Source organism: Melozone crissalis, unplaced genomic scaffold (genome assembly GCF_028551555.1).
Source record: "Melozone crissalis strain CALT ecotype California unplaced genomic scaffold, PUWL_Pcris_2 ptg000027l_1, whole genome shotgun sequence".
Lineage (NCBI taxonomy): Eukaryota > Metazoa > Chordata > Aves > Passeriformes > Passerellidae > Melozone > Melozone crissalis.
This window is the reverse complement of record NW_026535805.1, coordinates 73,255,213-73,267,113: the sequence shown is the minus strand read 5'-3', so window position 1 is coordinate 73,267,113 and position 11,901 is coordinate 73,255,213. Positions and strand designations below refer to the sequence as shown.

At 39.6% G+C, this 11,901-nt stretch overlaps 1 protein-coding gene across 1 annotated transcript; it reads left to right on the top strand.

The window, feature by feature from the left end:
* The first annotated feature begins 450 nt into the window (after nt 1–450).
* Nucleotides 451–11,501, top strand: MRAP2 (melanocortin 2 receptor accessory protein 2). The gene is made up of 3 exons (XM_054279976.1): nt 451–617; nt 5,913–6,012; nt 10,240–11,501. The coding sequence occupies exons 1-3, from the start codon at nt 491–493 to the stop codon at nt 10,589–10,591; spliced, it is 579 nt and encodes a 192-aa protein (XP_054135951.1). The 5' UTR covers nt 451–490; the 3' UTR covers nt 10,592–11,501.
* Nucleotides 11,502–11,901: the final 400 nt, after the last annotated feature.

Genomic DNA, 11,901 nt, shown 5'->3' with positions numbered 1-11,901 from the left:
TTAGGTTGGAAGGGACCCCTGGTGGTCATCTGGTCCAACCTCCTACTCAAAGCATGTTTGACTAGATCAGGTAAGCTTTTCCTTTTATCTAATATGAATTTCTTGTTGCCCAATTTTTGTCCATTCCTTCTTGTCCTCTTACTGTGCACCTCTGAGAAGAGCCTGGCAGTGGCATCTCTGCACCCTCTAAGTGAAGACAGCACTGAGGTCTCCCTGCAGCTGTCCCTTCTCCAGGCTGAACAAACCCTTTGTGCTTCAGCTCCCTAAACATCTTGGTTGCCTTTCTCTGGGCCCCAGAGTCTGTGTCTGCAGTTAGGGGAAGGAAGGGGATGGGATGGGGCAGCCTGAAGAGGCAGTGGCTGCTCTTGGGAGCAGGGGTGGGGAAGTGATCCAATAGATGAGAAAGAGCAAAAACCCAAAAGCTGTGCTGCTAGGTGTATCTCCATTAACACATTTCATCTCCACAGGTCTGTATTTGCTGAGGTGCAGGATGTCTGCCCTGAGGCTGATCTCTAACAGGACCTCCCAGCAGGCCTTGTCCAACTCTGATTACACCTGGGACTACGAGTACTATGAGTACGGACCTGTGTCATTTGAAGGCCTCAAGGCTCATAAGTGTAAGTTCAGTGGAGACACACTTCATGCAGCTCAGCTTCCTGTGTTCCTGTTCTTCACTTGTGACTGCATATTGTATAAAAACATTCCTCTCCTAATTCCTAGGAGTCTCTGCAATTAGCAGTATCCCTCTATTAGATCATCATTATTATTTATTATTCTGTATCCTTTTGTTGACTTGTGCATGAGAGAACCATGGATTTGTTGGCTGTGGTAGGAATTTGTCAATACTGAGGAATATCTCACTGTCAGGAAAAGTTAACAGCAACAAATACAGATAAACTGCCGCTTCTGGTGACTACTTGTTAGATCAGTGTTGCTTTGTTTTGGTTCTATTTGTTTGTATTAATGGTAATATTCGATTCTGTTAATGGTAAAAAGGCAGTGATGGGGAGCCTTACCTGCACTAGCTGTGTTTGGTTTTCCTGATAGAAAATAAATTTTCGGTTTTTAAAATGTTGAAAATAGGAGAAGAATTTTCTCCTTATGAACAAACTTGCCATTGGTACTTTCTTTGTAGGAGGAGTGTGCTAAATTCACTTCTGTTAATACTGGAGTTGTTTTAGAGTAAAAGCAAAAAATGGCAGATAGGTACCAGAAAGATGAAAACTGTGGATTGGAACTTGGAGAAGGTGTAACTAGGACAGGCTAATACAGCTGGACTAACATTTTTCTAAAAAGTAGACAATGGATTTGACGATCTTTCCTTTTAGAGGAGATGATTGTGAAGGACAAACAATAAAAGAGGGAGGAAAAAGTAACAGAAACTGACTCAATTACCTGATGTGTCTTGCAAGCACTTTGCAGAAGAGAAAAAACCCCTCCTGTTTCTTTGTTTCTGAGGTAGATACACTGTGGAAGGGTTTGATCCCAGACTTTAAAGTTCTGGGGAAGGGTTCCCATCCAGTGCTGGAGCACTGGTCCAGGATGGATTATATACTTTGTCTCATTTGTCCCAATGAGCATTCAGCCTGGGAAAAAGTAGTGCCTGCACTGGCAAACAGCAGCTCAGAAAGGCAAATCTCCCTTTCCTCTACACAGTCAGAAGGTTTTGGGGAGGCTCTGCAAGGGACAGAAGAAACTTGTTGAAATTACTAACACTTCTGAAAAAACACGAGAGTAGAATTTACTTTTTATTTTTTCCCTCAAAAAAAGTCTGCTGATTACTGTCTCTATTTTTACAAGTGATAGGTAATTGAAAAATGTGGGTTAGCTTTCATTATGTTTTTATCTTCCACTCTTACACTTAATCAGAGGTTAAACCTGATTGCTGTCTGTATTTTTACAAGTGATAGGTAATTGAAAAATGTGGGCTAGCTTTCATCATGTTTTTAATTAATCTTCCATTCTTCCACTTAATCAGAGGTTAGACCTGATTGCAAAAATCAGCTGAAATGTTATGCACGCTTCTTTTCATCTCAGTGTCTCAAACAGCATGATGGGACAAAAAGGTATAAATGACATCTGCCTCTGGATTGCAGAAGGCACAGCTGCAAGTCGGGTCTTGGATTGCCCCCAAGGTTATTGCCATGCTGAGCATGGCAGCTGAGCTTCCCTGTCTGCTGTTCATAGAGCAGAAGGTCCTGAACAGGTCTTAGAGAATGGGGCAGAAGTAAAAACTGCTTTTCATGTGGAGCTTGATGAAAGATGGCATTAGTAGTACTTGAATCAGTGATCTAGGCAGTCCTTCTAGTTAGGGTGGATTTTCTTTAGTTTTTGTTTGTTTCTTTGTTTGCTTTAACTGATAGATTGGAGTTGCCTCTGTTTCCTTCACTGTTGTTGCATGCATTCCCCAGAGGGCAGAATTTAATCTACTAAAGGAATTGTCTGTGCTGTGTATGGAATGATACTTCTTGACGTGGTGTGTTCTTGTTCCAGCTATTGCCAGCTGAGCTGAGATTGTTGTGAAATGTGGAGGCAATGTGATCAGACGTGAACTTCTCTGAAATCCTAAACTGGGGAGAAGGACAGGAGATTAAACAAGGGTTGTATGAGGAGGGAGACCTTGAATACTTACAAAGAAAAGGTGTCAATGAATACTTGTAACTTATGTTGGAGAGTTCAACAGGGAATGGACTCCAGTACAGGTGATTTGATTTTAATATAAAGAAATTCAGAAGCCTGTTTTCTGAAAGCAGAGAAAAATGTATTCAAAGTGACCTGTGAGAAAAAGAATTGACCAAATAATCTACTACACCAGAAAAAAAATAAGATGCCACAATGATGTTTCAAATATATGACTGCAAAAGGAAAAAAAAAAAGGCAAAAAGTATGTTCTGTTGGAAAAGAAGTGAAGCTATGTAGTGGGATAGACTATAAGAAAATAAAGATAGTGTAGAAAGTAATCTTACCCCTAAGGAGTTGCAGCTGGGCCAATTATCAAAGATTAGGAACAGGCCTGACTTTACCAGGCCAGAGCTGTAACCAATGGGAAGAAGAGTGCTATAAAAGAGTGGGGTGGGTGGGTGAGATGGGAATTGGGGTCATTTGGTGGCTTTGTGAGGAAAAGAGAGTCAGTGCTCTGAGGAGCTGCCCACGAGAAACACCAAGCAGGTATGGAACTTTTGCGATAAGGAGACAACGGTATGGAACCCCTGTGATAAGATGAGAACAAAGGCAGGAACTAGAAATCAAAACATCTGGAAAAGTAGGGACCAAATATCTTATACATAGAAGCTTTAGAAAGTAAATAGACAAAGATAGTGAGGAGATACTTGTGACTAGCAGAGATAAGAACAAAATGACATTTTTGTGCCTTTGAAAATGAGGAAGCCTCAGCATATTAGTTATGCTAGTGAGAGGAAAAATAGGTAGCAATGATCAGAGGATTGGAACTGCTGCCAGGATGTTATGAATCTGTGTAATGAAGAAAAGAAAGGTCAAAACTGCAACTTGATAATGTAAAAGTATCGTATGAATATCTGCTTGTAACTTTGGGCAGCATAAATGTCCTTCATACCATATTTTTTGAACAAAAGTTAGGTTATGTCCTGTTAATTTTGAATAAGTGTTTAGAATTTAGTAGGTTTGAATAATTTCCACTGAAGTGAGTGAGACCTAAATCAAATATTGAAGAGAACTCAGGATACCTGCTTGAATTTTAAATTAATTCAAACAATGTAATTTATGCAGCAGAGAGTTGGAAGTGTGTCTGGAGGCACAATAAAGCAAGGAAGGAGTAGCATTAGGCTCAATAAACTTAAGAATTCTGTTGGGAGCAGGGGCACCAAACCAACCAAAAAACAGACTTGTTATTCAGCACACAATAGCAGGTGTGATTTTTGTGGGGAGCAGTAGTTTACTGGAGTCTTGATTTTCTTTTTTTTCTTTCTTCCTTTTAGTTAAGTTTTTCAGCTTGATTGAAATAATCTATGTGTATATTTTTTTAGTCATCTTGATTGCATTTTACATTCTGGTTGTTAATGCAGCTGCATACCATCCCAGCATATCTGACTAACTGGAAGGTACTAGTAGCTATAAATGCTTAAATGGTATTTTTTTAAAGGCAGTACTTATTTTTAGATTAAATCTTCAGGTACTACCAAGTCTATTTTATATTAGGAAGGTAAGGTACATCTTTAACCAGTGAATACAGGCTGTGCTTACAGAATGATTCTGAAAGTAATTTAGTGCACATAATATATGGAATTACAGAAAAAAGCTCATGGCAGAATGCTTTAAGCAGAAAGGGGTATTAAAATCTCCTCACCTCCATCACAGAGATCTATACTCAAGCCACATTCCAGTTATTTTACACAAGGTATTGAGAGGAGAGATGGCATAGGAGAGATGGAATGAATATTACAGTGGGAGACTTGAAACTTGACCTCCTTAGCTACCTAAGAAAGGGATTAAGAAGAGACTTCATTGTGATAGAGTATTTTCTCAGTGAGAAAATCTCACGTTGGAGCAGGCATTTTGACTTTGCAGAAAAAAGAGAGAATGGTTTGAGTTGATTTCCAGTTTCCACATCTGCCTTTTAGCATGGGAGATATTCCACAGTGGGAGCATGATTAACAGCTGGGCCAAACACCAGGTAGGATAGCTGATTCCTTGTTTTTTCAGGAAATTTAGCAGTTTTGTGCTGTGCCTGCTGCACTGGGTCAGACATTACAGCCAGTGAGGTCTCTGAGGTTTGGTAGTGGCTGTGTCAGGAGAGGTAAGGGTAGAAAGGATTCCTGACCAAGCCTTCCCTCCTGAATGTTTGTATGTTACTGTTTTTTATCTTCTACAGTGGAAGTGTTGAATACTTGTATAGGTAAAGAATAACTTACTGAAATGACAGGTGAAAAAAACCAGAGTGCTGATGGGTCCTGGGCCAGGTAATATTGAGTGTTGGTGCTCTCTAACTTTGGTCCGTGCTAATCAGTTGATTGTGTCTGGAAATATCTTTGTTCCACTTGAACCTCTCTAAATCAAATTCCTGGAGACTCTGAACAGCTTGGAGCAGCTGTGGACCCACCTTGAAGTTGTAAATGGACATAGATTTGTTTTTAGTAGTGCTGGCAAATTGCCTACATCCATTTGCTGTAAATGAGAACAGTAGTTGGAGTTTAAGCACACAGGCAAAAGGCCATGCTCTTCCCAATGGCTGCTGTATTTGGCTACTGCACTGGTTTTCCTATTGATTAACTGCTGGTTTGATTTTTTGTCCAAATCTATTGTGCTCCTTTGACACTGTGTTGCACTTTTCTATACTTTAGTTGGAAACCCAAATTGAAAATTATTCAAAAACATCTGGTATCTGTTGGTTATTGATATTTATTGAAGTAGCAAGTAGTTTTATCTGTGGTTCTGTTTCTTGCAGAACCCTCTGTCCTGCCACTTAAAGGTCTTCCTAAACATATTTTGTCAAAGAATTATATTTGAATCCGGAAACTTAATGGTCTGGGGCAGAAATAACTTAAAATAGCAGGAGTTCAGTTCTACAGAGACAGAGGATTTTGAGGAAAATCATATAATCCTCCCTTCCTAGTTCTAGCACTGAAGTTCCAAAGCTTGGAAATGGGCCTGGCATCACACAGAGAGCTCCTCTTATTTTACTTACCAAGAGAATTGTCTTCCCTCTGTTATCTACTGTCTGGTTTGCATAGATATCAGTAAGATTTGGTCTTGAAATGAGATTCTCAGTGGCAGCTTTCTGTTTAAAAATAGATAAAAATAAATTTGATTTTCCCTTTGTCACCCAGAAATAAGCTGCAAATTATTTTGGGTTTGCACTCATGCTGCCTGTAGAAGGCAACTTTTTGCAAGTGCAAGTAAAATATTGATAATTTTGTTTCTTTTTCTTTCACCAGATTCCATTGTGATTGGATTTTGGGTTGGTCTTGCAGTTTTTGTCATCTTCATGTTTTTTGTCCTGACCCTGCTGACGAAGACAGGAGCGCCACATCAAGAGTGAGTCTGAAAATGGGAATAACAAATCCAGGCTGCTGAGTGGCACACCTGGGCTCTTGCAGCCCTAGACCAGCAGTGACAGTGCTGACACTCTACCACCTTGTTTTAGTCTGTTCTTATGAAACAGTGCAGCCTGTCTTCATTTCAAGAAATCTTAGCATTTTCATTCTAAAAGGATGTTTTGGGTGGGCTGCCAAACAGGAGCCTTTAGTGGGATGGTTCTAAGTAGGCTCAAGTTTTCATGGAGTGATACTGTGAATATCAACAGAGTAGGTACAGATAAAATGCAGTGCAGATGTTGAATTTGGTTAGTTTCCAAATGTTTGTTTGTTCAAGTCTAAGGATAGATTTGGGTAGTGTTTGCAAAATCTTCCCTTAACCCCTGAGACCGAGTGTTGATTTCTGCTGAGAAATTGCAATAGATGCTGAAGTAGAGACCAGCTCAACATTTCTTTAAAGCCAGGGTCCCTTGAAAGTCTTCAGTTTTTTATTCTTTCTGGCTGATAAGTATGTGCAGACCATGCCTTGCCTCAGTGGTTTATCTGCATTTGCAGAGGATGCAGGCTGTCAGTGTCCCTTCCTCTGAGAAAGTGTGAACCCACATCTCCTCTCAGGCTTGTGTGCCATAAAGTGGAAATAAAAAGCCTCTCTGGAGTGTGAGATTGCTTGCAGGCAGGTAGCAGTGATGAGAAGATGATTGTAAAAGGCAATTGCTGGTGTTTATCACTTCCTAAAGCAGCCTGTCTCTGCCTCCTGGAGCCCCTTTGCTATTTAATCACATGTAAACTGGCTCTGGAACTCTGTGTAATAGCACATCTCCAGAGACAGGGCCATGTTAGAGATGGCTGATGTACATCCTCAGCCTCTTCTGTGCTCCTGAAGTTTTGCTCCTGTGAGAAAAAAATAGAATCAGAAGAATCCAGCTTACCAGAACTGATGTGCTGGTATTTTTGCTTCCCCTACAGAGTGTTATGAAGTAGCCAGACATTGGTCCCAAACAGATTTAAAATCCCTGTAATTGTTGGTGTGCTGCCTCCTTTTCACAAAGATTTTATTTATTAGCTGAGCATGAGTCTGGATCTCATGTGGACAATCTGAAAAGGGAAAACATGATGAAGTAAAAAATACATATATTGAGAGAATTTAATATGGATATTTGCCAAAAAAATTTATACTTGTAAAAATTTACTTCCAGGTAGCAGAGGCTTGCTTCATATCTCCCACTTTTTTCTGCTTTTTTCATCAATTTTCTCAGAACACTGTCCTTAAGAGTTTGTGAAATGCCCACCTTTGGTTATCTTCATCCAGATAATGTAATCAGGATTCAGACTTGCCTTTCTTGAGACTTCCAGAAGTCCCTTCTATGCCTTATTATAATTTTTCTTCAGTTGCTGGAGTAAGACCAATTGTTCCTTTTTATATTTGCTATGGATCTGTTTGCAGCTTTGGGAGCTGTGTGCCTGAGTGCTTGCCATGCATGCTGAGCTGGCATCTTTAACAAATTTGAGCAGTTTTTTGACATTTGGTAATGAAATTCTCATGGTACTGAACATGGATCCTCTGGGAATATGCTAAGGGCAGGGAATACAGCTGGATTCTCTTATTTTTGATACATGTGTATAAAAACTGGAGAACAGCTACCTGTAAACCACTTGTTTTAGTTTGCCTGCACCTTCTATTTCCATGCCTGACTGGAGTCTTCCTGGCTTGGTATTTCATTAGTGGGCTGCCTTGAGCCCTCCTAGGAAACAGAAAATAGATGTTAACAGGATTCCCAGGTCTCTGACTTCAGGAAGGTTATCTGGCTGCTCTTTGAAGTACCATTAATGTGAGAGATTAGGTGTGTCTGGGCTCAGATGGATGGATCCAAAGTAGAATACTCTGGTTTTTTTTTTTTCCTAGTAGTAGGCTTTTCTTGGCTCAATATAAAGGGCCATGATAGGATGTACTTTTCAAAATTACACAAGATGTTCAGAATTAGGTACATTCTCAGACCAGAATGGATAGGGTATGGATGGGGACTGACAGAAATTTAAAGAAGTTATGGAAATTAAGTCTGTTGCATTTATCTTTTGTTTCCTTGCATGCATGAGTATGTGTGGAACATTAGCTTGTAGCAACTGAAAAAAAAAATTTCGCAATATCTGAATTTCCAAAAAATGCTTTTATTAATCACTAGGAGAGGAAAGCATGCCATGTTTGTTTCTGCATTTGAACACATCCTTAAGAGCACATTTGTGCAACAAATGCAAGAGATCACGCAACCTATTTGTACAAAATAATGGCTGGTGTAATCTCAAAGCAGTAAATGTTAGATAACGTTTTTTTTTTAAGAAATCAGTTGATCTTGTTTAAGTAAACCTGGGATTTTTGAGGCTGCTTTTCTTGAGTGGGCTGAAAAGATACCTGCTGAGGAATTATTGCAGATTGTAATGAGCAAGACTATGCTAGTTTCTAGTCTAGTTTTTAAAAAATGTAATAAAATTGCACTCTGAATTTCAAAGATGGTGTTTGTGAATTTCAAAATCCAAAAATATCACTATATATTAGATCATGTTTTCCCTGCTCATGAGCAGGGTTTATGCTTCATCATAGATCCTTAATAGTCTGAGGCATTGTGAAATTTATTTGCATCTTCCATTAAGATCAGGTTGCCATTGCCAGTCTTGTGTGCCCCTCTGCATGGTCAGCTTTTGCTCCCTCACACTTCACTGGATTATGAAGCACCTGCCATACCTATGAAGTAATTCCACTCCTGCAGTGAATTAATTTTAAACTTTCTCCTGCAGTTGCTTCTTCCTGGGCTTACAGGGCTTGTCCTTCTTTCTGTCCTTATTTGCCACTTCTGTTGCCTGTGCCGCAACACAGACAATTTGCCAAATTATATATGAAACTTAAACTCAGAGTGGTGCTTTTTACTGCATTATAAATACATAAATGTCAGTTGTCAGCTCAGAATTATTCCAGGCTGTTTGGCCCCTGCTGTGCATACAGCAGATTATTACTTGGTTACTGGTCAGTCTTACATCAATTGAACATTATTGTTCTACCTGGTTCACTTTGAAATGCAGAGTGAGCCAATACAGTTTTGACAAACTAGAGAACTGCTTTGATTTCTGGGCTAGTGGAAGTGATTTTGTGAGGATAGAATTCCCCCATCATGTAATGGAAGTAAATTAGCTTTTGAGAGGCAGGGATCTTTAACTGTGCCTGAAAGACTAATGGTAGGTATCCCGTGAAAATTTTAGTGGGTGGATTTCTGAAGGTGTCATCTGAGGCACTTATCTCCCTCTGCAGGCTTGAGGAAATGAAATTTCACTGAAAAACTCTTCAGTGCTGGGTGGACCTTTAGGTGTGCAATTATCTGACTCCAGCATCATTTGCTACATCTCCAGATCTAAACAGTATGACTTATTAGTTCTTAAAAAAATTCATGTTCTGAGAATGTGTTTCATGGCTCATTCTCTGAATACCTCTACTGCCTTCCAAATGCAAATAACTTGCATTTTGTGATGAGAGCATGTAAATTCAGCCCGACAAAGAATGAATCTGTAGAACTGCTCTCTAGCTTGAGCTCTTCTCACCCTCAACTGCAAATGGCTCCTGCTTGAGTCCATGCAGACTGGTGCTGGTTTGAGCTAAGGTTTATAAAGAAAACTGCCAAAAAACATGTTAAACTATCCTTCCAGCTGCTGGGATGGTTAAGACTGCCAGTGTCTAAAGCAGTCTTTAGTTCCAGCTCTCCTAATTTGGAAATCTGAATGTCATTGACTGAAGTCAGTGGAAAAGAGGGTTTGATGTCTGGACAAGCAAGCACTCGGTGCCCTCAGTGAGAGCAGAGCTGCCTGTGCCTCAGAAACATTTTGTCTATCAAGGACTTTTCTCAAACTGTTCTTATGAGCCATTTAAAACAATTGTTACTACTTGAAATCAAGAGTGTTTATAAACTCCTTCAGTGAGGTGATTATTACAGTCTGTTGATTACTAGAAGTGCCATTTAAGAGTGCTGGCATTAACTTATTCCCATGGAAAATTGTCATGACAAATGAAGACTTAACATTGCTTCAGCTGAAAATAATAAATAGTGCTGGCTTTAAAAGTCTGTGGTAGATAAACTGTAGGGTTTCCTTTTATCCTGATCATAATGGTTCCTGAAACCAAGCTAGTTGATAAGAATTCAAATAGTTTTACTTTTGTGTTTACTGCATTTTTCTTTTTCCTCTATAGCAATGCAGAGCTTTCTGAAAAAAGATTTCACATGAAGAGCTTTGTGGCAGAATTCGGAAGACCTTTGGAGTCTGAGAGGGTCTTTTCTCACCAAATGGCTGAAGAATCCCAGTCACTTTTCCATTTCTGCATTAATGAAGTGGACCATATGAACAAAGAAAAAGAAAGTCAGAAAGGTCAAAGTCTGGAGAGTAATACCCACTTCCAGGAGGTTCCCAAGAGCAGTGCAATGTTTGAGGAAGACCTACATTGTCTTACAAAATTTAACATTCCTAACTTTGTGAACACTGAGCAGAACTCTTCATTAGGTGAGGATGATCTCCTCATCTCAGAGCCACCAATCATTTTATAAAGCAAACTGGTTATGCAATCTTAACATTAGATCCTTGATTGAAGAATCCTTTAAGGTAAACATCTCCATTATTGTCCAGTTTGAAGCCTTTCTTGGCCTCCTGCTCCTTTGACGGAAAGCATTTCAGACCTGTGCTTTTCATTGTATGTAAGACTGGCTGTACTGATAGAGCTCAGTTTAGACAAGAAGAGAGACACTGAATGCTTTATTCTGATGCCTTCTGTGGTCTAAAACTTCTGCCCAGTATTATTTTTGCTTTTTGGTTTTTTTTTTTTTTTGTTTCTTGCACTGTTCTTCATTTTTAAACAACTACTCATGACCAGCTTCTGAAGGATAATAATCCACTGTGAAGGACTGTGAAGGCTGAGCCTGGCATTGGGAGGTCTGTGAAAATTCATTGGCCAAGAAAAGTGTAAATCTCCAAGGGGACTGAAGAAAGGAATAAACAGCCCCTGGGGATGCTCTGTGGTTTCTGCTGCTCCCAATAAAGATGCCTGAAGCTGAGCACCACAATAAATCCTGCTTTGGACTAACTTCACTTTCTGATCCCTAACTGCTTTTTGGTGCAGGTTAAACCCATTTTACAAAGCTTCCAGAGGGAATACCTTGCAAGTGAAATTGTTTGGTTACAGTGTTTACAAAATGCTATCTCCACCTGCTGCTGAGTAAAACAAATTGGTGCCTGTAATTATAACTCAGAATGACACCTCAGCAGCTGCCCCTGATGACATAAATTAGTATTCTACACACAAACTGTGATTTGACTATTTTCTTTTTTTTTTTCCCTGCTAGTTGCTGATGTGAAATTCCAGTTCAGTAATTACAGGATTCAGTAGCTAAATCATAGGAAATAAGAAAAAACCTATTTTTCTTCTGCCAATAAAGTTACTACATGCAAATGGTGGTGGTATGTTAAGCTGGTGTCATGTGTTCTGAACCTTCCCATGCTTTTTGCCTTTATAAAAGGTAATTCCTTTATTCATTGGCCACTGAAGAGCTAGCAGGCTTTGAGCTGAGAGGACCAACTCCAAAAGTACAGCTAAACTGGGCTTGCTCCACCTTCTTTTTGTCCTCAGCTGGGCTAGTGTTGCAACCCCAGCTGTTCTCCAGTGAAAGATTTGGTAAGGATTTGAATAGGTATAGTTTCAATCTTTATTTTTTTTAGAGATGGAATTAAGTTCTGAACCTTTGAGAGTACTTAAAATTGTATTTCAGCTTTCTTCAAATGACTGAATGGTTTTAGAGCAAGCATATAAGATGCAGAGGTACCAGGTTCAAACCCTTTGCTGGATTTCGAGTATGCTCTGCAG

Coding starts and splice junctions, on each gene's coding strand:
- MRAP2 (XM_054279976.1), top strand. CDS start 491: ATGTCTGCCCTGAGGCTGATCTCTAACAGGACCTCCCAGCAGGCCTTG. Junction 618..5,912: donor AGGCCTCAAGGCTCATAAGT/GTAAGTTCAGTG, acceptor TTCTTTCACCAG/ATTCCATTGTGATTGGATTT. Junction 6,013..10,239: donor ACAGGAGCGCCACATCAAGA/GTGAGTCTGAAA, acceptor TTTCCTCTATAG/CAATGCAGAGCTTTCTGAAA.